Below are 27,873 nucleotides of genomic sequence, written 5' to 3'. Positions count from 1 at the left end.
GTTTTTAATTCATGGTTTCTTAAATTAGCCTTGTGATGCATGTAACTGTAGTTCATTTTGTGCATTTAGAAGAATCATATCAAATTATATCAATATAATATCAAAATTTTTTCTCTCCCAGTGATGTGTGTATAGTCCAGCTAACCGTTGCACAAGAAAAGAATTTTAAACGAAGGGTTGACAAAGATAAGGGTTTTTATGAAATGTTATTGCATCTGAATGGACAATCAATACCAGGCATTGCAGCAAGCCAGTCATTGTCCCCTGATCCAGTAGAAAGAATGTTCCAACTCCACTGGCAGCATTCTGAATTGCTTTCCTTCCTCAAGTAAGTACAAGTATGAAGAGATATCCATGTGTGCACCTTTTCTTTCCAATTTTTAAAATTAGCCTTCTTCAAGCCTAGTTCTAACTGGATGATATACAGTGAGTTCAGGGTTTCCTTTATCATTTTAGTGAGATAAGATGTATGTATTATAACCTTTAATTTATTTTTGCCAAGGTTATCTGCAGTTTGCACTAATCAAAGTGTCCTTTGGTAGGGCTATATCCAACACAGGAATTCTGCAGGAACTCTGCTTCCTTAATTGCAAAAGACGACTTGTAGCCTCTCTTCTTAGACAGGCTCAGTGGACAGTCAGATCAAGTTTTTCATTCATGATCTTGCCATTCCACTGATGCTCTTGGTGGAACCTGATGACTCATTTGACTTTCACATGGTAATGGATAATATTTGTTTTGATGTTTTGTGTTATAATAAATACTTCCTGGAGCAGCAATGCTCAAAAAGAAGCCAATCTGTCCAGAGCTGTATGTTCTTTAAGTGTGTAGTTGTAGCCATAGGAATTGAACATGAGTTTCTATCCATGAAGATCATCTAAGCAATTAATGGAGCTGGATCACTCCTCCAGAGGCTATTCAGATAGAGGAGATTACCCAAAGATAAAACAACTTGAAAAACATTGATTTCTCTTAATTATGTTTCCTGTTAACTTTTCCTGCTTTGTTATTTCAGAAGGAAAGGAGCATATCTTCCTCATGTTATGCCAGAATTTCTGCTTGCACCAGAAGATTACGAGCTATGGACTGAAGTGAATACTGGACTGAGGGTAGGTAGGTTTGGTGGTTTTTCTCCTTTTAACAAAGCCCACATGCTCAGTTTCAGTCCTTTGGATACTAGTAGAAGTTCTTGGTGGACCATGAGTGTTCTTACTGTGGTGACTGTTTAGAATTGCATAACTCTAAGCACATGTGTGAGAGTAAGTAGGAATTTAAGCTGACTCCAGCATTTACATTGGTCTCCCTGGTTTTTCCAATTTCTTCTCATACTGTTAATACCTGATATTTATGTCCAACAGATATGTTTTAAAGTAGAGATCTGATTATCATACAGATTTTACCATCTTTAAGTATTTTGTGTGTTTTTCCTGTTTTCTGATTGCTGCTTTCAACTCCTGTCAATTCTTTATTATGGGTCTTATTCCTGAGATAGCAGCAAACTGCAGATATTTCTAATGTTGGTCACTACTGTACTATAGTAGATGTTAGCACCCATTTATGTCATTGATTCATTATTGTCCTCTTGTGAATTTCCTATCCAAACTGGTGAAGTGAATATTGAAAAAAATTCCCTTCCTTTTATTTGAAGTGTTTTGTACCTGAAGTGAGGAGGGGAAGCATGAGAAGCTCAGGCAAGTTAAGTAGCAGGCGTATTTTTGTTCTGGAGAACAAAGCGTTTGAGGCAATGAGCAAACGAGCTTGGACAGATGTGCTGCTGCAGATGTACAAGGTAAATTGCAGATATATTTACTACCATATTCTGGGGAACTGATGGCTAAAAGCTTTATTTTGAAAAAGATCTGTGGTATACTGGAGGTTTATTTTTTTCCAAACACATCTTGTAAGTATTTTATTTCTCTCCATTAGAGAAGGAAAAAAGAGTGAATGAGAATATTTTAATTTTCTTTAAAACCTTATAAGTGTTTTAATATGTTCTAACTAGGAAATGCTATATTAGAACAGTCTGCATTTTGTAGAATTAAATATACAAATATAAATTTGAATTAAATATATAAATTATAAATTAGAATTAAATATATAAATATATAAATATAGAATTGCACTATATAAATATTTGTGCGAGTAAAGAAAACTCTTTCATGCTTTTGTATTACCTTGCTTAGAAGCCTTTTACACTAGACATAATTGCCTAAATGTCTAACTGTAGCAATCATTACCTTACATTTGAATGGAATTTTTAAACAGCTAAGCATTTTTTATAATACTATTCCTTTTAAAACATGATCATCTTGGTCAGTATAAACTTCTCAAATTTTGTTCAATTTTATTTTTACTGATGGTAAAGAAAAATCTTGGGTGCCATGTTGTCCAAAGTAAAGCTTATGTGCTCAGCAATGATCAGTGCATTTATGTGCCTAAGAGAAAAATTTATTCATTTCTGTTCCAAGGGATGGAAAAGAGATTAAAAATATAGCTAATATTTGGGCTTCCCAGTACAAGTCAGACATGGATGTACTGGGGTGTGACTTCAGTGAAGGATCCCACAGATGATTTAAGAGACTGTAGCATCTGTCATTTAGGGAGAGACTGAAAGAGCTGAGACTGTTCAGCCTGAAGAGAAGGTTCAGGTGGAGGGGTGTATGTAATAAATGTGTTTCAATACTTGAGGGGAGGTTGGTTGTAAGGACGACAGTGCCAAACTCCTCAGTTGTGCCTCATGACATGGTAAGAGACACTAGGCACAAACTGAGATGCAGGAAATGCCTTTAAAGTTAAGAAACTTTTTTCCTGTAAGAGTGGTCACACATTAGAATGGATTAGAATGGCTTGAGGGAGTTGTGGAGTTACTGTCCTTGGAAATATCCAAAGCCCAGTGGAATGCAATCCTGGAAAAGCACTCTGATTGTTCTTGGAGCAGGAGGTTTGGACCAGGCAATCTCCAGAGCCACCTTCCAACCTCAACTGTTCTCTTACTATGTGGTTATTGGTTGGGAAAGCACAATAAAAAATAGAGATGAAACACTATGTGTACATGGGCTGAGACAGATGACTTAAGGACACACGGGAACATGGGTTTAGAAAAATGCAATCATAGTTACCAGATAGCAAGTCACTTTGCTGTTCTTTCCATTTGCTGTAGTATTCATAGGTACTTGACAGACTAGCACAGAGCAAAACCCCACCAAAATTAATAGTATGTGTGTGTTTTGTTGTTTGGGTTTTAATTTCTTTTTCCTGATGAGATGAAATCCTAAAAAATAGGTAGCTTGAAATGCCTTGATTCAATCAGGTTTTATATCAGTCAGGTTGAGGGAATCTCCAGTATCAATCCAGGATGGAGGATGAACAGATCATGAGCAGCTCTACCGAGAAGGACTTGGAGGTGCTTGTGGATGAGAGGCTGGATATGAGCCCCCCCATATGCACTTGCAGCCCAGGAAACCAGTTCTTCCCTGAATTTTATTTTAGACCTTTAATGTGAGTCTTTTCAGGAGAAACAATCAGTGTCATTTGGACTTAAATAAGCAACTGGGTCATGAATGATGCAATTTGAATGGTTCTATAGATTGTGCTGGACATCAGTGTAAGTAATTCAGCAATTAGAGCTTTGGGTAGAATATGCAGAGTAATCCTTGGAATACAGATGACCTAATGGTTTCATAGGGTTCATCGAAACTTGGAGAAAAGTTGAAAACAAAAAATATTTCGACTCAGAGAATATCTCAAATTGGAATGGACCCATAAGGAGCATTGATTCCAACTCCCAGCTCCTCACAGGGCTACCTAAGCTAAACCATATGACTAAGAGCATTCTCCAGATGCTCCCTGAACTCTGACTGAGTTGGTGCCATGACCACTTCCCAGGTCCAGTGACCAACCACCCACTGAGTGCAGAACCTTCTCCTAAAATCTAATCTTGGCCCTGTTGCAGCTTCATTCCATTTCCTTGTGTCCATATTGCTGATCATCAGAGAGAGAAGATAAGCACCTTTTTCTTCTCTGCCCTCCTTGAGGAATTTGTAGACTGTGGTGAGGTCAGTCTTCAGCCTTCTCCAAGCTGAACAAACCAAGTGATCTCAGCGGCTTCGTGTTTGTCTTGACTTCAAGACCATTCACCATCCTGTGATGTGGGTTATGTGGGTGCTAATGTACAATCTCCTAAGCCTTCCCTAAATTATAAAAACTTTTGAGCTGGAAGTGTTTGTTTTTTTCTTTATCTGTCAGCTTGAAATTCTTTTTACAGTTCATGTTTTAAAACATTTTTTATCTTTTCAGGTGTTTGTTCTTCCACGCGTTTCTTGCCGTATGGTTCCTGACCCATCGAGCTTGGAAAGCTTGCAGAACATGCCAGGAATAAAATCAGAACCTTTATCCAGTAACGTATATTCTCGATATGAACGAACCATCCTCATCTGGTTGAATAAAAATTATGAGAAAAATCGAAAAATTGTGTGGAAAGGTAGTCAGAGAGGTGAGATAACTCTTTCACTATGCTTTTTCTTCTAATTTTCCTTTTGTAGACTTTTGCAATTGTTTCTCATAGAGATAGTGTGACAACTTGCCACTGAAAGTATTTTTTGGTTTAAGTTATTGCCTACCCATATGTATTTCCTTTCCTTGTGTTTCTGTGTTCCAAGATCAGCATCTTTTGATTAGCACTATTCATGATAATCTCTGTGTTACAGTTTTTAACTAGGCATAAAGGGTGATGTGAACCTTCTCACTTTTCTCTTTCCATTAAAGTCAGGAAGTGCTAGCAGTAATTGCTTTGTCTTCATATTTCTGTTTATAGTCAGACACAGTTGTTACTATATGTGCTTATGTGACATGTTTGAGAGCTAGCTTTTCAGAGTTTTTAGAATATTTTTGTATGTCCTTTATTCAATGACATTTGGGAAGGCAGTAGAGATCAAGGTTCCTGATTACAAATCCTATCCTGCTTGCAAGACCAGGCTGTCTCTCATGGTTGCTTGACTAAGGCTAGATAAAATTACCCTTTCCGTTTAAGACTGATCTAGGAAGTTCTGATAGTCAAATCTGATAAACTGTTCAACCACTAGTAATTATTGTTTCTATTTTCTTTCATGACTTTTTCCTTTTACTTTTTGACCCTAACTTAATTTCCTTTTTCAGCGGTAATTTTGGGTGTGTGATGAACACCAGGAAAGGCCAGTCTGGTGATAAGCAGGGATGGCTTCCAGAATGGCTCCTAAGCCACATGTGGAAAAAATTTTCTAGTGTCATTTTATGCCTCAAGTGATTTCTGACCTCTCTCAATTATGGATAATCTATTTGGATGTCATATTCCATAAGTCCAATTTGGGCAGAATCTCTATTTTGCATATGGTTTGACTATCCCTTTGCTTTTCTCATTATACTGTGTAGAAGCAAATTGTAATGGCTCTTCTCAAATATGTTGAATAATTCTGCTGGTAAGATGGAAGTGTTAGTCTGTACCTCCTGCATCCAACAGAAACTAGCTCTTTTTACATAGTTTGGGTCTGGTCCTGTGATTAACTCAGGGAGCTCCCTCACTAAATAACATGCCCTGGGTGTATTTGCAATGTTATTTTTTATTATCTGTGCCTGCTTTAGTGGAGCTTTCTTACAGCTGCCAGCACTGCTCTGCTGGGCTTTTCTGAGCTGCTGTGTGTAGATGACAACTTGCAGAGAGAATGGCTCTGCCTGGCCAGTTTTGTGGCTCACTGTAAATGCTGCATGGATAAATTCCTCCTCCCCAAATGTTCTCTGGATTGCAGGCTCCAATAATACGTGGATGTTGAGGTGTGGCTGGCCTTGTTCTGGTCTGTGGGAGCTCAGTGGGGAGAATCTGAGTGCCAAAATATATCTTATTTAACATTAAACTTTTAATTGAGTTACAGTCTCTAAGGAGTGAATCTGAATTCTAAAGTGCAGATCTAGTGGATATTACCAGACAAAAAAAGCTGCAGATGTCCAAGTGGAGTATGTACTAAGGATGCATTGAAGGAGCCAATTATGGAAAGTGTTATTTTAGTTGCCTAAAAGTAGGTAATGAATTATAATATAAAAATGAGGGACCTGTTTTTAATTAGTCATCATATAGTTATTAGCAATTGTAAAGTAGGTTTTTTTTACAATTATTTAGTTCTAAAGGCTCCCCAAAATTGGCACCAAAGAAGAACAATTTAATTACAATATTGGTGTTCTCAGAAAATAATAACTTCTGCTAAATCATGCTGTTAGTACAGATAACTCATTAGGTTGATATATTAATTAGTGCAAATCTGACTGTAGCGTTGACTCTGGGTCACAGGTGAAGATAAATTCTGTGATTACTGCCATGGGACATTTATCTGCATTACATTTCCCACCCACAACTTCACTTTTCTGCTTTCAGAGAGGTGCAAGTTTGGAATGAAAAGGCAGAGTTTATATATACTTCCTGCATAAGGGAAGTTACAGATACTGCCTTGCTATATCAGTTTCTTTATAGGTTTTTTGATTCATGAGTTCTGTATTCTCTTTTCTGTAGAGCCCAGAAAAATAACTTGATGTATGCACATAAGCATGCCCTTTTCTTTTGCTTCTGCTTCCATTTCTCTCCCCAAACTGCATAAATGAGCATTGGGAATGATTTAATAATCCAAAATAAAGACAGGAGATTCTAAAAAATTGTGAAATTCATAGTCTTACTGTTATGCCTTTGCATTATGAAAGCTTCTAGTTGTGCAATCTGACACTGTTTTGTTTCAGAGAAGACCTGCCTCAATATCTCATTGAATCCTCTGTTTAACCTTCACTTTCCTTTATCTTGTTTTGCTTTTCCTGTCTCAGAATGAATTGGTTTCTGCTACTGTGCTGTTCTTTCTTCCAAATGAGGCAAAGAATCTGAAGGCAAAGAGCACAGAAAAGACTTGAGGGACTCAATGCTTTCTTTTTTACCTTGGTCTCTGCTGTTCAAGATTGAGCACTGAGCAATCCCAGGCCCTTGAGATGGATGGGAAAATCTGGAACAAGGAAGACTTAGCCTCAGTGGAGGAGGATCAGACTGGGGAGCCCCTTGACAAACACAAGCCCAGGGGACCCAATGGGGATCACCAAGTGCTGAGGGGCCAATGTCATTACAAGGTCACATTCAACAGCCTTGAAAAGGTCAGGACAATCTGAGGGGGAAAGTTTGGGAGAGATGTTATTCCCATCTGGAAAGAGAATCCAGGAAGCTTCAAAGGCAGTCACCCTCATTTTGTCTCTTGGGATGCTGATGGAGTAAATAATCTGTGCAAACATTACCAAGCATGCAGAGTACAGGAATATTTTTGTGAGTAGTTGCCATGAATTTCCAAAGGGAAAATCATGCTGGATGAACCTGCTTGCCTTCCATGATGACATGGCCAGTTCAGTGGATGGAGGAGAGCATGGTGGTTTTTAATCTCAGTTTGGGCAAGGCTTTCAACAGCCTCCTGTAACATCCTCAAAATCAAACTGGTGAAGTACAGGCCAGCTAAGAGCCCAGTGAGGTGGACTGAAATTAGGCTGAACTGCCAGGCTCAAAGGGTTGTGGTCAGTGGCACAAAGTCTGCCTGGAGTCTAATATCCCCCAGGGGTCATCAGTCTGAACTTGTTTCTTAAGATCATGCACTGGAGAAGGGTTTATATACCTTGGCAGATTTAATAATCTGATATGCTTTTGGTCCTTTAAGTTTTATGATGTTAAGATCAATCTTTAAATTTATACTTGGATAATTTGACATTTTAATTTATGTTAGCTTTAAACTAAGCATTTAAGCAGGCTTTTCCAGAGGAAATTAAGTGTCATAAGGAAAAATGTCTGAGTATATTAAGTGTTCATGCATCTCAGCAGAAAGTCTCAAATAGCTTCAGTTTTGAATTTTGGTTGTTATTATTTGCTAATTTTAAGAGAAGGATTAGCTTTTTGGGTTTTTTTCCCAATTTTTACTACATTGCAGATCAGAGAGCAATTACCACTTTTTCCTTAACATTTATGTTCCTGAATACTACCATCCAAACACCCTGCTTTGAATACTGAGCCCTGACTAGCAAAATGTATTGACCTGCTGTTTTCAGCTCAAAGCAGTCTGTTGGGTGATCAATTCCCACAAAAAAAAAAGAAGATCTATCCAGGCCACATTTCTCAGTCTTTCCTTTGAAATCTAAGCTCCTTAAAGTGAAATGTGACAGTGAGAAAAGCCTAAGCTACTGTAGTGCAGAGAGGTTTCAAATATTCATCTTTATTACAGTCTTCTGAAGCTGGAAATAACCATGCCATTCATCAGAACTCTCCTCTTGTAAGAATTAAGATCTTAGTAGCCTATAGAGAACATTAGTGAGGAGATAAGTGTCTCCACATCTTCTCTCCTTACTGCTGCTGAAAAAGAAATGTTTTAAAAGCATCTTGGCATGTGTTTTGGAAGGGCAGGCTTTGTACCATGTCTTATTGACCACAAACTGGAAAGCAAGGTTGAAACTCGAGTCCAAATGCCATAAAATTGTGAAATGCAGCTGTGTTATGCTGAGACTATAATTAGGCATGAAATATAAGATTCAGTACCCTCTTAAGGCATTATATGAACCATAGTAATGATAAAGAGGAATAATTAATTCCTTTAATTATTTGAGTTTAATAAATTTTTAGTTTAGCTTTTAGTGTTCCTTATCTTCATGTTTCTTTTCAACATTTCTCTCTGAAAGACTGACTGCTAATAACCTGAAAAAGTAACAGTCAGTAAACCCTTGAAGAGTTGCTAGAGTATTGGGATATTGTAATTCAAATCATGTAGTCCCTAAATGGTAGAAAATCTTGCAGATTGGTGAATTAAATTGTCTCCTGAGGAGCTGTATGTCTCTTCCTTATTAATTATGATTCTTACTGAGGTTAAAAAAGATAAATTATGTTTTTGGAAATAGGGAATTTTCTTCAGTGTCTTCCAGGAAGATTTTGAATAGAATGAATAATTCTATATTTAATATAAAATTGTTAGAGAAGATGACAGCCAGTAAATATCAGCAATACCTGAAGAGTCAATCTATGTCTGAGATTCAAGAGCTGTCCCCAGAGCAGATACATCTTCACTTAACTGGGAAAATCTGCTGAAGAGGGAAGAGAAATTCTAATCCATAATCTAATGATGTGTCTGACAATCTTAGGCATAGTGGCATCTTGCAAGATTCTTGCTTCCTATTAGAAAAGTTTTGGGTTTTATGCATTTTATTCACTTCACTGTTAGTGAGCTTGGGGGTTTTGTGGTTTTATTTTTCTATTTTCTAATTTTGATATCAATTCAGTATGACATCTGAGTTAAAATGTTAGGGGAGGAGATATTTTAGTGTGTGATTACAGATCTTCAAAAAATTGTATGAGAGTTAAATGCAATTCTTGTTTTAAAACTGATTTTATAGAACTTTTATTTAAGGTTGTTTCTGACATAGGAATTCAGTAGTATATTTTTTTCTTTCTTAAGTTTTCATGAATTTTTCTTTGCCCTTTGTCCTCTCCTCTGTCCTCTCTCCTTTCTTTCCCCAGTTTTAGGAAGGATATTTAGGGAGTCCATTGATTTTAGCTTCTCAATTTAATAGTTCTCAGAGAAAACTGAAAAACTAGAGTTAAAGAATACTGTCACACTTTGCAGGGTGGAAGGGAAGAATCACATTTAATTTAATGTAATTTTTTTCATTTAGAATCACTGCAAAACAGTATTTTCCAAAATAATGAATCTTACTTTTTACACTCTTAATAAAAGGCTGAATTGAAGAAGAAAAGACTGTCTAATGAACTGCTGTCATGATTATAAAAAGTTTGACTTGAAACAAAGGGAAAAAGAGAACATTGTTCTTGAGTGATAAATCCTGGAAAATATTTCCTGAAATATAAATTGAAAAGTTTTAAGCCATTTTTCTGTGTTATATTTCTTGACATGCACAGCACAACATAAGAATGAAACATAAGATGTAAATATGAAGTCCAATAAATAGACTTTTCAGTCCTGCTTGCCTTTCTTTGTTGGTTTGAGCACTCCATGTTTTTTTCCTATACCTGAAAAACTCACAAGATCATATCAGATTTTTATTTAACAAAAAAGAGAAAAATAACAATTTTCTGAGTTTGAAGTCCACATGCCATTGAGAGGTAAGCAGAACTTCATGTTTCATTTAGCTTTTTATATATTTGTGTAGTATAAAAATTATTTTGTACTATTTATAATGTCTGGCATTATGCAGCTTCAGGGAAATAAAAGTGCAAAGGAGGGTAATCCATGGAATTGTATAGTGAAAACATTCAAAGTGTTCATGTTTCAAAACCTGTCAAAAACAAATTAAAAGAAGAAAGTAAAGCCTAAACTCTTAGGCTTATGTATATTTTGTACATGTTTGTGTGTGCATATATGCATGTATATACATACCTATGTGTGTTTGTAGACATGTATGCTTATATCAAAAAATGCTTATATGTATAGAAATATATGCTGGTCCTCAAAACCATAATTTTCTAATGAGAAATAATCAGACAGATGCTTAGAAAGAAATTTTACTTACTTGCAATACACTGTGAAATGTCTAAACAGCAATTCTGCTTTTAGCCAAACAGGGAACTTGTCAGTCTTGTATATTAATTGGAATAAATATGCATTCTGATTATTTGTATAATTAATGCTACTTCTGCAGTGCATGGGAAATGTATATATTGAGTGTGGTATAGCTGAGGATTTAGTAATACAACATCAGATATTTTTTGAGGAGAAAACATTTCAGCCTGTGAAGTTTCAGAAAGATTCTGTTAATTTATTTTAAGTATCAAACAATAAATTTCATTGAGAGCAGTATTTAACTTTTGTTTTACTAAATAAAAAAACAAAGGTAGGATAGTAATCATTGTGAAGCCAGTCTAGAAGCCAGCAAAGCTGTAAGGAATTGCTGTGATTTGTAGCATTTTAAATCTAAATGATGTCAAAGTGAAATGCCGTGGTGTGAGGTCCCACCCTTAAAGTGAAAGGAGCACCCAAGATTCAGAAATGCTCATGATTGAAAGGAATGAAAAAAGTCAGGGGCTGCAAAGCTTCACAGTTTTAGTAGTAAAGCACACACTTGGCATGGAAGTTGATATGTTAGTCCCTGACCTACTTTGTAAGGGTGTGGTAGTGGTTTTGGATAAAGAGGTGAGATGAAAAGAAAGAGAGAAAAAAAAAAAAAGAATGAGGGAATGCAAGAAGTCACCAGCTCTAGTTCCAGCAGTAGTCCAGCTGTTGGGATGTTCAGGGTCCTGGGGGGGGTCATATGGGCTTGGTGGGGCTTCCTCACCCTGGTGGGGGGAGTTTTCTGTTGAAGGCCAAAGAAATGGAGACTGATATAAATAATGCTGCTCTTATGTGCTACATAAACCCTCAGAAATTTGTCAACTGAAGATTTTGTTTAGGATAAGAATCAGTGAAAATAAAACAAAACTGCATAGAAAGACTACAGGAAATTATTTTTAGGAGCAGAAAGATGAATGTGCATGCCTCAGGGTAAAAGTGTTCTGCAACAGACGGGAATAAATGAGACATATCCCCAACATCTCTGTTTTTCTGTTACTGCCCCATGTGGTGCTTCTTGAACTTTTCTGCTTAGAATTGTGAATTGACAGGGGTATTAATTTGATCTGTCAGTGATATTTCAAGCATTCTTAGATGAATAATTATCAGTTTTGATGAGCAAGAACTGTATCCTGTGTCCTGCCTGAAGTAGGAACTGTAATTTTTCTTTCATCTCTAATAAAATAAAATTAACTTGTTTGCCATGTTAAGATAAATGTAGCTACACATACTATATGTTCTGAAGGCAGATAAGTTATCAATCTCTAAATCTTTAGTTTTAAGTAATAAATAATAGACTTTTCAAAAATTATTCAAAGGCATATTTCATCTCATCTTTCTTATGCTCTGGGATTGAATACTTCAGTACTATAATTTCAAAGCTTGTTCTGGTTCTAATGTTAGCATGTGCAGGAAAGGTTATTGCTACATATTTCTTCTGTAAATGTTTGTATTATTCAGTAGCAGGTTTAAGCTACTGAAACAGGACTATAGGTATTATTATAGCTATAGATTAGTTCCACCTCCAGAGATTTTTCAGATTCCAGAGTAAGAATTTGCTGTATAATAATGTGAACCATTATTATTGCACAGTTTACACTGGAAGGACATACTGTGATATATTAAAGGTCGATGTAGCTCAGAATTCTACCTTCAAAAGAAGTTGCTTAGAGATGAGTAACACTGCAAATGTACAGAAATGCTTTATGCATACTCTGAGACTTCCTGCTTTGAAATTCAGGACCCCTTCAAGTGGAGATGGCCCTCCTGTGATGCTGTACTAGATTTCCATTCTGTGAATTTAATTGTGTTTTCAGCCTATGCAGACTTGTAGTATCACAGTGTTCTAAAACAGTAAGTTAAAGTAAAATCTCTATTCTGTGTAAAATACTTTGTTTTGAGTTTGCTGCTTAATACTGTGATTTGATTCTTCTTTTGCTGACAAATTTGTGTATTCCAATAAGCTGTTTAACAACATCTAGTTCCTACTCTTGGTGTCCTGCCTCCTTATACAGACTGCTGTCATAGCACCATTCTATTGCTACTCTTAGTAACAATGTCTAATTTATTCCTTTCTTATAAAGCCCTGTTATAAAGCCCTGTTTCATGCCTTTAATCACAAAGGGCCATCAGTTTCAAGATTTTTATGAGACTGTATTTAGTTTATTTGAAAATTCTCGTATAATAGTGGCCTAGCTCTTTGTATTTTTTTCCTGTTTTTCAGTAACTCAGAAATTGAAAATTTTGCTTGTGGCTATGTAATGGAAAATTTATTGTTGGTATTTCTTGCGCCTCTTTAGACATAAAGATTTTTCAAGTGATGGCAAGAATTTAAATTTTTTATTATTTTTGAAAACAGCAGACCAATCTTCACAAGAAATACAGTACTTTATTTAAAGATTTATTGTCTTTCTTACTTTTTATATAAAATAGTTTTGAAACTTGGTAGATTCAACAAAAATTTGATCCTGTAAGAGTTTTAATCCTTGGTATAAAGCCAGTTTTTACAGTCTGCAGTAAAAAAAAAAAAACAGTTCTATAGTTTTTTTAAGTGAAACTTAAAAAAAACCCATAGTAAATCCCAGAAATGGAGAATGAAACCAGAAATAATCTGCTTTATTCTCATGTACAAAGACTAATCTGAATATACCTTTAGTGTACTAAATAGGTATTTGCTGTTATAAAAATCTCTGAAAAAGGAGATTCCATAATCCACTTAAGGCAACATCTGCCAGAATTTCCCACTCATTTCCATTTGACAGAGCTTCCTACTGTCTAACATGAACTCTAGCATGGGAAATTTTGGGTTGAAGTCCATTCTTCCTCTTTTAAAATATGATGTGTAATGAAGCTTTGCTTTTCTATTGACTTCATACAGTTGCAGATTGTTACCTTCTCTTCCAGTTTCTCTCTCTCCCCCCTCTTGGCAAAACATTTCCATTCTTTCAGACTTTCAGTATACTCAGAGTTTTTTTGTTGTAAACCCTTTTAGTTGCTCCTTCTCCTGAAGTTTGGTGACATTGCTTTTTTCTGTACCAGGTGAGACTTTACCAGAGATGAACACAAGTGAAAAGATCAGTGTGTGTGCCCAAGATGCAACTCTCCTGTAAATGCATGCTAACACAGTATTTGCTTTTCCTGCCACAGTACTGGATTCACTGTTTTCTCCAGATTCTTTCCTGCAGAAGTTCTCTCTATCCAATTTTCCATCTAGCACTTGCATAATGAATTATTCTTAATTAATTGTAGTATACTGCAAGCATCATTATTAGATTTCATCCCATTTGTTTCAGATCATTACTCCAGTTGTTCAAGAACTTAAATTATAGTCCTTTCCTCATGAATACTTGCAAACAATTTTTCTTCCCTAAGCCAATTCTTTAATCTGTTTTATATTATCTCCAGATGGGAGTAAGATAATTTAGTGCAGTTTTTAAAAATTGCATATGAAAATATTGGAAAGTACACGATCTATGATTTTTGTTGTGGACAGCTGATAGCAGTTAGGGTTACTGTTTTTCAGTGTAGTTTGTACTTCACTTTATAGAACCTTTTTCCTAGAGTGCATTTTCATTGCTTTTCTATGACAAAAAATGTAATAAAAATTTTACTAAAGTTAAAATGTGTAGTATTTTTCCTTGGACTGTTTAATCATTTACATATCAAAGAAATAAAAAAAATCGACCTAGAGGAGTTTATGGTAACAGTTGCTTGGTATTCTGACAACAAATAAGAAGTTTGTTATTTTTTTGTAGAATTGCTGTAGGTATTCCCTTGATTATCTCAGTAAGGAAACTAGTTTTCAAATCCCACAAAAAATGTTGAAGTTTAAAATATAATAATAAGTAGAAACAGATATTTAGTTTTGGTACGTGTGGGGGGTTTTTGTTTTGATTTGGTTTTAGGTTTTTTTTGGTTTTTTTTTTTGTGATAAATAGAATATGGGCAAAAAAAAAAAATTGGAAAACCTTGTAAACTTTCTATTGATTCATCAGGGTAAGAACATCAAGTTTTAAAAAAACTCAGTGAATCTGGACTTAATTTGAAGGAAATATTTAAAAAGTGGTGAATAATTAGAGTGCCATGGCAAAACTGCTGCTTCTAAATAGAAATGCTTCATGAATGAAGCAAGCAGTCTGTCTTCAGGAGTTGGCTTTACCTATCACAACAAAGATGGAAACAATGCTGTTATGCTTGGTTGCTACATGCATGCAACATGATACCAGTACATGTTAAAAAAAAAAAAGCCCCAACAAACCTAAAATAAAAGTAAATGCATTCAAGAATTAAGTTGGTCCCAAATCACTGAATTGACTTCATGCTTCTTCCTTAAGTGCTGAGGGGAATCCACAAGTGAAACAGAGCCACTCTCATTTCAGGTCCCTTGCAGAGGCCTATTGCAGTATAGTTTTAGGTTTCTGTAACCATAACAAGTGTTTGGCTGCACATCCACTCCAAGCTAACCCTGCTTAGTTATTTTCTTTTACCAAGAATTTTCACCTCTTATTGTGGGTGAGACAGAGTACAAAACACCCTGTGGTGGGTCCTGGATTTGTTGTAGAACCAGCTCTTGCCCTGTTTGATAATTTCACACATCCAGTTGCTTCCCACAGCGCTCTGCTCACATTCCCTCTGTGCCAGGGAGGCCACTGGAGCATCAGGGAGAAGTCAATTCCTGCTGTGCTGCTGCTCAGAGACACCAGTCCCATGTCTGTTCAAAATCCCTGGACATTCAGTGGCATTTGTCTCTATGCACCTCTCTGATCTTCAGAACCTTCTCCCACTTCCAAAATCTTTCCTCCAGTTATGAATTTTTGCACCTTCTTTCCAGTCCCCTGTTGTCTCATCAAGACCATGGATTCTTTTTGGAAATGCTTCTGTTTTGCCTCTTCTTTTCATAACTCCAAGTCTCCAGTTTTCCCAATCTCATTAGTCTATATGCAGAGCACAGTTCATTATCTGCCTAATTGGGGCTTCTGTCTCACTCCTGTTCATTAATGGGAGATTTAGAATGTGCCATTTCAGTCTCGGTGTTATCAAAATTTGCAGCCAGCCCTTTTGGGATGCAGCTAGCAAGTAGCAGGAATCTGTCTCAATTCAGAAGTGAAAGTTTGGACAATTTTCTCTCCCCTGCCCCAGTCACACAGAGTTGTTTACTACCTGTTACCATTTATCTCTGAAAGTATTTTTGGCCAGGTTTTTATCATTACAGTGGATGAAAATCATTATCTTAAAGCTCCACTTGATTTTTTTTTTTTTTGCAAGAAATGCCAGTACAAATAAAATTCAATATATTTACGTGCTTAGAGGTATCCTGAGTAATAATTCTGATTTCTATTGTTTATTTCTACTAAAATTGACTAATTCTATTTAAAAACTTAATTACTGTAGAGTGGTTAGCTGGCAGATGTTCTGCTAGATTTGATGTAATTAGGAAAAATACATTAAGTTTTCTGACTAATTTATTCACAAGCCTTTGAGTTAAGTAGGTTGATTGATAGTAGAAGGATTAACTGAGAAACAACAAAAATGCTTATCGGAGTATTTAATTAGCTAAGATGGGAAAATATCCCACTTAATGTTTTTTTTTTCTTTTATGTACCCATTTACACAACTATAAAGCTATAGTTCAATAAATGATGTTTTAGAAAATAGTCCCACCATGTTTCATTTCCACTGGCACATTTATGTGGCTGCATGGCAAAACTGGATTGAGTGACCCAGATTAAACTGTAAATGAATTTTTTGCTCTTTCTTTTTAAGCCAGCTTTGTTCCCCTGCTACTTTGTTGGCACAGAGACAATTCTACCAGCATGAAAGCAAGGATTAGTGAGGACACAACAAAATACAAAAGTGCTGGTTTTGCTGTGCCTGGCCATGGCAGGGGTTTGGATCTTGACAATCTTTAATGTCCCTTCCAACCCAAACCATTCTGTGATTCTGCTTAAGTGTGCTCAAGTAATATTCCCACCAGAAGACTAAAACCAGCAAATAGTATATTTAAAGTAAAATATAAAGCTGGATGAAAAATAAAGATGCTTTTCTTAATCAAGGCATAAGTTTAATGGGTTTCCATAACCACGCTCAGCAAATCAATCTAGATAACTAACCAGAAGAATAATTCAATATTGAACTTAGTAAAGCAGAAATAGTTAATCTTAAAAAGGTAAAAATAAAAATTTGAAAATATTGATTTTTTAAAAATGCTGATGTTATGTGCTGAGAGTGAGTCTGAACTCTATTAATAAAAAAAGAAGAGAGTTTATTGATTTTTATAGGTCCCCACTATGATCAATAAAGTGATGAATTTATGCTAGAAACACTAACTTTTTAGGAAGAAAGTATGCTTTCAAAAATGTATCTTGCTATTTTTAAAGTATTTGTTTTTGCAGTGACTACATTAAATATTTTTTAAATAACTGCAAGCAGGTTCCCAAGAAGATGGGATGAAACAAATGTCTCTTACTGTAAATATTTATAAAATTGATGTCTGAATTGAGTTAAAATTAATACTGTTACAATTTAGATATTGAGGCTCATATTACTATAATCTCTTCCTGTCATAAGTAACAGGTAGATGTTATATATCCAGTCAGTTATATATCCTCCATCTTTGGTACCTTCCAATAGGGAGTTTTCAAGACTTGAAAGTTGAGTTTTCTGCTTGAAAAAGTTCTTTTATTTAAACAATAAGGAAAAAATAGTTTTTGACACAGTGAGATTATTGCAAGTTTTATTTTGTTTTGAAAACTTCAATGAAATCTTCATGCAGATACTCTTTTAAAGACTTTTGGTTGTTTTTAAAAATATATTTAATGAATATTTAGAATAATAGTACCAAAATTGATTCACAGCATGAATAGAAAAAAAAAATAAGGGATTTTGGGCCAAGCCTAAACATCACCACACTGAAGCAGTGGCAAACTAAAATCATTACTGATGTCACAGAGTTAGGCTCAGATGGATTTTAAGACTGTTTTTAAGTTTGTGCAGCATCTGCTCGTGTTTTTTCTTACTAAAGCTGTATGAGTATGCTGAAGCATCTGCAAGTTGATGTGAAGTGACAGACATTTAAGTTTTTTGATGATACCTCAACTGTATTCTATAAATGTTTGCCCATTTTCTGCATAATGACAGATTTTGCTTAGGATCTGGCACAGGGGTTTATTGTGGGTTGAACTAATTTAAATGTAATAGTGAAATGAAACCTATGTAATTTCTCCCATATGAGAAAGCTTGATCCCAATCTATCTGAAAATCTTGCCATTGGCTGAAATCCAAAGTGTTTCCTAAATTTGGGAGCTTGGACCTGGGACAATAAAGGTGTATACATGCTGTGTTAAATATTTTAAGATATGGATGCTTCAAATAAGCAATTATAAATAAACTACATTTAATGTCTTAATAATTTGTTTTATTTTCATAAGAAACATTAGGAATACAAAAAAATTACCTACCCTTCTTAGGCATTGGGGTTTACAACAGTTGTAGAAGGGGTGATTTGTGTTGTAACAATTGAGCTGTTAGCTCTCATTTATATTGCATTTATGCCAAATAATTCAATATGACCTTAAAGAAAATCAATAACCTTTTTTTGTTTTGTGTCTTAAGCATTTCAACTTTCAAGGATTTCTGCATATTTTCATGAGACTCAGTAGAACTATTATTGTTAGGCCTATAGTAATAAAATGTTTACATATTTAGGCTCCTAATCTGTGAGGTTAAGTTTAGATTATTTGTTCTCCATTCTGCTGTGATGAATACTCTTACATGCTGCAGCAGAGTGAATTACAGTTCCAGTATTCTAGGTGAGATTTTTCAAGTTTTAAAGCAACAGCTCTGAAATAAAAATATGCTGGTGAAATTCTGCATGTGAATGGATGCTTCCTTTGTATATTATTTCCTCCATTCAGTGATTTCAAATAGTTACCATGTCTATCCAGAACAAAATAGACCTCTTGGGGAGAAGAAAATCTTATGAATCTTGCTTTGTCTTTTAATCAGGTGGAATACCACCCATGAGATGGATAGTGAATTTTGACCAAGATCTTCTGGATGGTCTGGTACTGGCAGCACAGATGGCAGGGTATTGTCCATATTTGGTAAGAAGGTTTTATAATATTGTGCAAGTTTTATGCAGTTCATGAATGTCAGTGTGTTTGTTTTTGCAATGCTGAGGAATGCATTGAGGGCTGGCACTGGGGTGTGGCTGTGCTGGGGGCTGCACCTGGAGCTCTGCATGCTGGGAGCCCGAGGAGAGGGACCTGGCACTGACCCTTTGCACAACAAAGGTCTGGGGACCTGGGGCACAGCCAGGTGACCAGAGAGACATGGCAGGAGCTGGGGATCCAGCAGGAACACACCAGACTTGGACACACCCAGGCTGAGGTGTGGAAAAGCCCAGGGTTTCCTTGGCTTCCAGGGATCCCTCCTCAGAGGCACCAGCTCAAGGTGTTCTTCTGTTTTTGCACCAAGATTAAAGGATCCAGATGGCTGAGATTCTGCTGTGAGAAACCTGGGGTTGAGACAGGAAGGAAACCCTGTCTGAGAGTGTCAGGGTGGGGTGTGGGGAGTCAAGCAGGGCATCCATCACTCGCTGCAGCCTCCCCTGCAAGTGCCCTTCAGTCCCAGCTCAGGTGGCTGCCAGTGGCTCCTGGGTGCTTGGGCAGGGAACTTTCCCCAACAGCAGCTCTTGGCCTATGGGATCTTTAAAAAGGAAAAAAAAACACCCCAACATTTAGCAAGTCATGGGGGAGTATTTCAGTATTAGTTGTTTTTTTTTTTTTTTTAATGGGTTTATTCCTAACAAGGAATTTCAGTTCAAAATTTAGATGTTATTGATTGCTGAATGAGCAAGAATACAAAATCAGTATTTTTACCTAGTGGGAGGCTGAGTTTGATTTCTCTGTCTTGTCTAGATTCCCACTCACTTCATAAAGATGTATACTAATCCAAGAACTCATGAAGAGTTTCTGAACAACGCCTTGATACTTGTGAAGGCTCTGCATACTATCAATATGGATCTGGACATAAAGGTAGGTGATTTCATAGTACCACCTTTTTTATATATATATACATACATACATATATATATATATAAAAATATTTTTATTTTGTTTTTTGTATAGTAGTGTTGGACATCCAGTTAAAGTGAGATTGTAGTGAACCAGTTTTGTTTCAGGATGTGTTACTATATGATGGAAACCAAAATACTGCTTCATATTAATAGACTTAATTAGAAGTAATTTTCATAATTCCTTGCTTTGTAGAATCACGCATGCACAACTAGGTGAACATAAATTAATTCAGTTCAGATTTTTAGCATCCTAAATCAAACAGTGAAAACTCAAATGGAATTCATTATTACTATTGGAAGGCAATTTAGAAAAATATGTTTAAGAACAAACATCATGCACTTAAACATAAAAATAAATGGTGAAAAAAATTATATGAATGTCTAGTGACAGTTAGATGCATCTAACCATGAAGGCCCATGACAGTTCTGTCCCAGGTTTGGTGCATGCAGAATTTATTTATCCCCAGCTTTGGATGCTGGTGAGAGTAGCACTCACTTGAAACCAGCAGCTTCTGGTGACCTGTTTAGGGGGAGGAATACAATGTTGATAACTGTTGATAATTTCTTCAATCAAGGTCTCCTTGGGATCTCTTTTATATGTTTAGTAAACATGCTTTGCATCTCCACGGTTTTATTGACCTATGGCTCCAAATTTTCTATATATGGTGACATTACATAGGTTAGATATCATTTCTTTGTTCTTTTTGTTGTCCCCAAACCCAGTTTTCTCCTGCTCCCAGTCTGCATTTCTTTAACTGTCCCTTTGTGAGTTATTTACATCTCTGGGAGCATATTGGGCAGGCTGGAAGAGCAGAAGGTGCAGTAGAATAGACAATGTATTTGAAAGTGTAGGAGGAAACTTCCCCAAGGAATTAATGGCATTAGGAATCAGAGGTAGTGAACAAAGTAGTATAAAATGATGCTCAATTAGAACTTTTTTTCTCCTTTCCATTTGGTTGTGTTATGATTACAGGGAAAAATTAACCCTGCTATTGCCATTTGTATCAGCTGCTGTCTTACTGTTTCCTGATACAGATCACTCTGTTAGAAATGACTTTGCTATAATAGGCTAAACAAAGAAAATCTACTGCTTCCCATACTTGTGACTGACAGGAAGCAAAAAACTAATGGTGATATAACCCTCAAAACAAAGGTATATTCTGCCTCAGCTTTTGTTAAGAAAAACAGGCAGTTCAGCACGTGCAGGCAGAGACTTGATGCCAGTATGAAAAGGGTGTTGAGCACTTCAGATGTGGAAGCAGAATTCTAGGATATTCTCACTAATGTAACTGTTTTAAGACTAAATTGTCTGCAATAAATGGGACAATCCACTTCTGTGCAGACTAACAATTTAAACAAAGATACACAGTCAGTCAGTACCAGAAAAAGGAACAGATCTTGGATTTTCAAAGTCTGAATTTTATGTTCAAAGGGTACATTTTACATAGATTTATTGAAATTCATATATGCTTTTTTTTAAGGCATATATGTGGAAACTTCTGAACTGTCTTGTTTTGCAGCAATAAAAAAGGCAAAATACATGAACCCTTTTGCTGAAATATCTTCATTTGGGAATTTTCTGATAATCTTGTCTGAAATGTAGCAGGCTAAAATGTTCCAATAGCATTGGAACATTCACTCAGGCAGTCACTGCTTTTGAACTCTCAGGACGTTTGCATTAATTAACAGCACGAGCTGAGATGTGTTAAGTCTGGAAAATCTGGTCTTTTCAATCTAAAAATCTAAGAATCTGTAATAATAATAAAGAAGTTCAACTGTCTGCAAGTCTTCAGCTTCAGGTTTAAATGACACTTTTAATGGAGTTCAAGGCTTTGAAATCCTTTTAAAGATTAAGGTGCAGATTTAAGATGGAGTACTTTGGGCAGGAAATGGTTTCCACTTTCTAATCATCACTTACAATTCAGCCCTAGAGTATTAGAGGTGGCTTTCTATGAGTTTTTAAATTGTGTTTGATATTTTTAAGTTTTAAAATGCTTTGATTTGAAGAAGATTCAGCTGAAAGGCTAAAATAAATTATTACAAGATAGGATGGTAGATAGCAGCAACATGGAGGGAATGTGTGTGATGAAGAGATTAGGTTAGAAGGTGCAGTGATTGGGAGCAGTCAATAAAGGAATTTTTTTTCAGACCTTGTTATGTATCATTATTAATTTATAATTATTGCTATTGTTTGCTAACACATATTTTAAAAGGCAAATAATATTTACTGTGAATTTTCAGTTCTTAAGAAATGTGGTTTTTTAAATTTAGTTTTTAGAGTAGTAGATGATAAATGGCACAAATGGAGTTTTATGAATTCATCACAGGATAGAATTGTATTTTCTCAGGGAATAAATTCTGATCTAAGTGGAAATGGGTAGAAGGAAGTAGGTGGCAGAAGAGTCTTCAACAGATAATCTACTCTGGCATCTTTTCTATCTTAAAGAAAAATGCAGGAAGAGTGAAAAGTAGGGGTGTAAAACCACAGTTGTATTGGTATAATGGGTAACATTCAATAGCCATTATTGAGATAAATGAATGGAAAATTCAGAATACTTTTCAGAGTTCAGGTTTAAAGCTTTTGGCACAGAAGAAGCTTTTTCACTTTGCATAGTGAATGCATCCTAAAGTTTGAATCTTCAACCAGTGGTGATGGAATTAAATAGAAATATGAGATGAGATGTGTGATTACATCAGTGCATGAAGAATAAAGGAAATTAATCTTAAGAATTTCAAGGAAAAACGTTTTCTAGGCAGCCATGGAGAGTTGCAGGGGAACTTTAGATCAGTGCCCAGTTATGTACTCACTCTCTTGGAAGGTTAGAGGAGGAGCTGTGTGAGACCTGCTGGGAGTAGCATGAGCTGCTTGGCTAGGCACAGGGCAAGAGAACTTTACCTTGAAAACTTTAAATAGGCTAACTTGAAAATAAAAATTAACTCAGTTAAGATGATAAATATATCTATACATCTCTCTTGCAACACTAAAGACAGTCCAGAAGAGTAAATGTTCTTTTTCTCTTTTTTTCATGCTCTGTGGCAAATAATTTTACCACTCTCCTCAGTGACTTACCCAATTGCTGAGGATTAAAGCTGGACATGTTTTGCAGCTTGCACTCAAACTCATTTCTGTAAATCAAATATTTAACCTGCAAGAATAATTTCTATCTTTTATAAATCAATATACAAAAATATAAAAAGTATCTGCAATAGAAACAACTATATTGTTGTTATTTGGAAGGTGAAATTAACTTTGTGAACTCCCAGTGTATGTAGGAGTATTTGGGATGGTATTTTAAAGAAACTTTTTTTTTTTTTTAAGATAGCAAGTATGTATGTTTTTGCAGACAGTAAAGTTTCCATGCTTTTTCTGTTATGCTTCATTTAATAAAATTAGCATTTGTTTCTGCTGAACCTTTGAGAAAAAAAGTTGTGCTTAATTTTTATCACCAGAGCATGTCAGTTGTTTTCATTAATTAGAGGTTTTTTTGTGCAGTGACAAGATTCATATTAGCCATGAGAATAATCCAGTTATTACAGGTTAGATTAAAAATATTTTTTTAATAAGAATTTAATTTTCTTTTTCTTCTTCTTCCTATACTTAAACTATACAGGCAAAATTTTAACTGAACGTCTGTTTTTTTTTTTTTTTGTTTGTTTTCAATATTAGGCCACTGATATCTGTGATCCAAATCCTGTCATGATGCTGATTTTGTGTGTCCACATGTTTGACATTCTCCCTCACTACTTACCCAAGAACACTATAGAATTTTCAGGTGCTCTCCATGCAACTATTGTGAAGCAGGTATTGATTCCATTGACTTGAGATTCATAGTAATGCAAGGTTAGAACACTGTGTGTATGTATGTGTTTATGTTATATATAAGCTACAGCAAAGAGTTAATAGGTTTCCTGTCATTTAGTTAATAAATATGGAAGATGAAATTGTGCATTTTATGTTTTTATTCTCTTCAGTATTGGGATTTCACTTCTGTTTTTTTCCCTATGCTTGAAAGCACATGAAAAAAATCTGCAAATTTGTCAAATCTGATATCAAAGAGAGGAATAAGATATTCACAGGCATAGGAGTGCAGTGTGCACTGTACTCTCAAAAATGAAGTTTGGATAGTCCATTCGAAATCTACTCACCTTTGGAAGGAAAATTATCTACCCAGTTACTTGAAGTACTTTTTTATTTTGTGATACCCTTAGTTTGTATTTTGGAACTTACCTGCAGAACACAGCTTTTATAGTCTAAAAATGAGTGAAAATAGGCTGATCTTGCTGCTTTTGTTGTGGTAGGTGTGCCTGAAGAACCCAAGCAATTACACTTTGTCCTACAATGCTTTTCTTGTGGGAAGAGATGCTCATGATTTTTCTTTACCTAAAGGAAACACTGTTACCATTCCTGCTGGGTAAGTAATGAAATGTTTGTGTTATTATTGGTAGCATTACAGAAATAGAAACTTACTGATTTAGGAGTGGTGGAACACTAGAAATGTGTTCAACTACAAGCAGGGCAAAATTAGCCGGTGTAAGGGTCAGGTTTTTCTTCTTAACCTGGAACAAATCTAGAGTAATATTTCAGTGGGACTCTTTCAGTTGGGCTCAGTAGAATTTAAGAGCAATATATAAGCCTTCAGATCATTATAAGAGCCTTCTGTCTCCAATATATTTTTTTTTTACTATGTATCAAAACTTCATTCACATTTTGTACAGCAATGCATTGTAGAAGCATGAGCAGGTAGATTTCTTTTCTTATGTAGTTGCAGATTTTGGATCCTAATTTAAGCATCACAGGGAAATAGAGGGACCATGACACAGGTTTTAGTAGTATTACACTGCATCTTTTTGCCCCCATCCTTCCTCCCCACCCAGATGGATGTGATGTAGTTACTTGTTCATTTTACATATCTGAGAGACATCTAGGGATTTGAAAGATGTAATTTTGGGAAATCATTAGGTTATAATTTCTGCTAGCAGAAATACTTCTGGTGTATCACCATCTCATTTCAATAAGTGTTTTTTTCTCTAAGTACATTTTCCTCTTTCTCTGCTATGCAGCTTTATGAATCAATACAAGAATTTCATAAATCCCTGTTTAACTAGTGAAGACAAGAGGGATGTAATGGTGACTCTGGCTGTCAGTTAACAGCTTTCGAGTTTGTCTGCAAGATATCCATTTACAGATAAAATGGATTGGAGACGGTAAAAAGGAAAAATAAAGGTCATGATTTGTATAAAGATAAACCATGAAGGAGAAAAAAAAATCAAAAATAGATGGTCAAGTTCAAGAAGACTCAACATAAATACAGTGCTCTTTAAGGACCATCAATCTGTCAGTATTAAATAACATGCCTATTATAAATCTATGCAAAGGCAGCCACAAAAAATGCTATGTTTTCAGCAAGCTGTGAGGTTGATTTGATTCCGTTTTCTTTGCAATTACTTCAAATACGAGTTATCATATAAATGTAATCCTTGAAAATACCATGTGTTTCTATGAAAGGTCAATACCATGGCTGTTTTTCACTTCTCCTTTAAAATTAAACACCCAGAACAAACCACAAAGCAAAATCAAGACAGAAAAAAATGTGCAAAACCTTGTTGTTGTGCTGCTTGGCATTATATATAAAAACAAATATTTGAAAAATTGCATGGAAATAAAAACCTGTGGAAATGCCAGTCATTCACAGTAACCTCTGCAGAATTTATCATAATGTCATGATCATTAAATGAAAAATAGGGTCTTTGAAATTCATAGCTTTCTTAATATTCTGGTGCAAGTGTTTAAAAAACTTCAAGTATTGACAAGACTATGGGAGTCTTGCAGGTTCTTTATGTTAGATAGATCATCATGTTGTAGGTGGGTTTGGAAATTATAGTAATATGAATAACATTCTGAGTGTAGTTCAGTGTCTTATGTTGCATCTGGCATCATTACCTCTTGAGCTGAGATTCCCACTCTCCAGGGCATTGCACTGTGCTGTGTAGACTTGCAGTTCACAACAGGAATAGCATAAACCCCCAAGGTTATAGACAATTCCATGAGGTGAATTTGCCCTCATTTTACATTGACCACAACACTGATTAATAGAGATAAAAATGAAGCAACTTTGTGGGTTTGCTGCAGAAGGCAACAATTCAATCCAAATTCTCGGCTGGTGCAAGAGTCAGAGGGCAAAGATCAGGCAGAAAGTGCTGCACACTGTTGTTGCCTGTCTGTCTTATTTGTGACCAGAGCAGACTGGGAGTGTATGTCTCTGGGAGTTTAAAAAAGTATAAAACTGGGAGTTTATTCCTCTGGGTGCTTGCACCACAGCATCATTTTTTCAGAACATTTTGAATGGTGAGGTGACCTAGGAGCCTCAGACTCTGGGGGACTGGGCAACTCTTCAGTGTCATAAATGGAATTGTCTGGGGGCTCTGCAGTAGGAGCTTGAAAGCTGGAAGAGCCATGTTTACAGAACTTCCAGGATTTCATCATCAATATTCAGAATTGACAGTTGCAGATTTACTGTTTTTTTGAGACTAATCTCAAAATCAGAGAGACATTTTGAGAGCTTCAAAGTGAGAGCTTCAGGCACTGAAGTTTTCTTATTCTTGCTTCATTGAAGGGCTGATGCAGATAAAGTCTGACTGTATATCTAGTCTAAACTCTCATTCTGTGTGGTCATCTCCAGTTTTCTCATTAGAGTGAGGCTGCTGCTTGTACAAGAGATCTTTGTTTTTTCTCCCTCTTAGTTACTCAGCTTTACTAATTAATCTGAATGGTTTTTTTAACTAATTTCTTTCTCACTCTTCATTGATAATTTGATAAAGTACAAATTATCTATCTAGATCTGCCCTGCAAAATGCGTAACAGGCTGAATGACTGCTTAACTCAGAACAACCTATTCAGATAGAGGAGCATAAATTGGATCACCTGTTAACTTAGGGTGATACTCTACTGGAAGAGACCTTCCTCTGTGTGTGTGTGTGAAGAAAAATTAAACTATGTGCTGATGTAAAAAGCAACAATGATTCAGTATTTTTCTTTATCTAGATAGTTCTTTTATTGAATGTTTTAAAATACTCTTAGGCTGAAGATTATACTATAGCAAAGTATTTCAGAGGAAACAAGTTGCTTTCTTTTCTAGGACCTTTCCCTTACAAAGACTCTGAAATGTGCTCCTGAAATTACATTTCTGAGTAATTTCTGAGCCCTGGTTTTGTGCCTTTTTTCCATAGGAAACAAGGCTTTGTAAATGTGGAGTTCACAATTCGTTTCCTGCACCCTGCTGAAGCAGTATTGCTACTGGTCTCCAATAAAGTTGATGGAATAGAGGGTGCCACAATGACATTTTCTCTGAAAGCTGAAGTTAAGAGTATTGAGCCTCTTGTAAGTTTATATGTGTATGATTAATATTGTCACAAAAAATGTTGTTATTCTGTTCATTATATCAAACAAAAGGGGACTGAGATAAGAATGAAAATGTGAGTAACCCTCAGCATTCGCCTTTGACCTATGAATTTTCAGATTTCCAATGTTAGACTATGTACATGCAGCAAAAACCCCAGAAGAATATGTAAGATTCCTAAGGACATAAATCACATTTGGATCCTGAATAAACTGTAAAAATTTGCACTGATTGCTCTGAAAATAAATCTGGAGCCCTTTCAGCCCTTTTCAGTTATTGGAAATTCTCTTGTGGGGGTGTTAATGTGCTTCAGCCTCGTGGTTTCTGATGTCATATGTAGAGGGACCACAAGATTTTGTTAGATGTTTCTGTATTTGTGCTTTTTAACCACAGAGACTCTGTCAGGTATGTCCCAGTCAGGGCAGGTAGGCTTGTGTTTGTAATCCAAATTCATCAAGCACATCTGGAAAGACTTCTGATCTTAGATGGTGTTTATGTGATCCTCTCATTTTTTTAGCCCCCTTAAATGTGTTAGGGCAAGAGAAGGTTGGGGCAGGAGAAAATATAGAGGACATGTAAAAATAAGAAGGAAAAAACCATGTTAACTTGGTTTTTGGTCTTATGGTTTTTGTTCTTTTTTAGGGTATAATAAGATGCAGACACCCATGTTATGAGCTGAAGAAATTTCACCTAAATGTCACTAATCCCTTCAAAACTGATGGCGTATTCAGGTAGACAGTGATATAAAGACAATTCTCTAATGATAATCCTGTTTTATCTACTCTTTTCCATAATTTTCTTCTTCTTCTTA

At 35.7% G+C, this 27,873-nt stretch overlaps 1 protein-coding gene across 1 annotated transcript in view; it reads left to right on the top strand.

The window, feature by feature from the left end:
• CFAP47 (cilia and flagella associated protein 47) overlaps positions 1–27,873 on the top strand; it is a 259,804-nt gene that overhangs the window by 55,617 nt on the left and 176,314 nt on the right. The window contains exons 30-39 of the mRNA XM_059840326.1: positions 122–328; positions 1,016–1,109; positions 1,649–1,789; positions 4,297–4,492; positions 18,594–18,691; positions 19,508–19,624; positions 23,333–23,467; positions 23,965–24,077; positions 26,893–27,043; positions 27,705–27,793. Of these exons, the coding sequence (XP_059696309.1) occupies positions 122–328; positions 1,016–1,109; positions 1,649–1,789; positions 4,297–4,492; positions 18,594–18,691; positions 19,508–19,624; positions 23,333–23,467; positions 23,965–24,077; positions 26,893–27,043; positions 27,705–27,793 (1,341 nt within the window). The remainder of the gene's footprint in view (positions 1–121; positions 329–1,015; positions 1,110–1,648; positions 1,790–4,296; positions 4,493–18,593; positions 18,692–19,507; positions 19,625–23,332; positions 23,468–23,964; positions 24,078–26,892; positions 27,044–27,704; positions 27,794–27,873) is intronic.

Source organism: Haemorhous mexicanus, chromosome 2, assembly GCF_027477595.1.
Source record: "Haemorhous mexicanus isolate bHaeMex1 chromosome 2, bHaeMex1.pri, whole genome shotgun sequence".
Taxonomy (NCBI): domain Eukaryota; kingdom Metazoa; phylum Chordata; class Aves; order Passeriformes; family Fringillidae; genus Haemorhous; species Haemorhous mexicanus.
The sequence above is the reverse complement of the archived record's forward strand: the minus strand, read 5'-3'. Positions and strand labels throughout refer to the sequence as shown.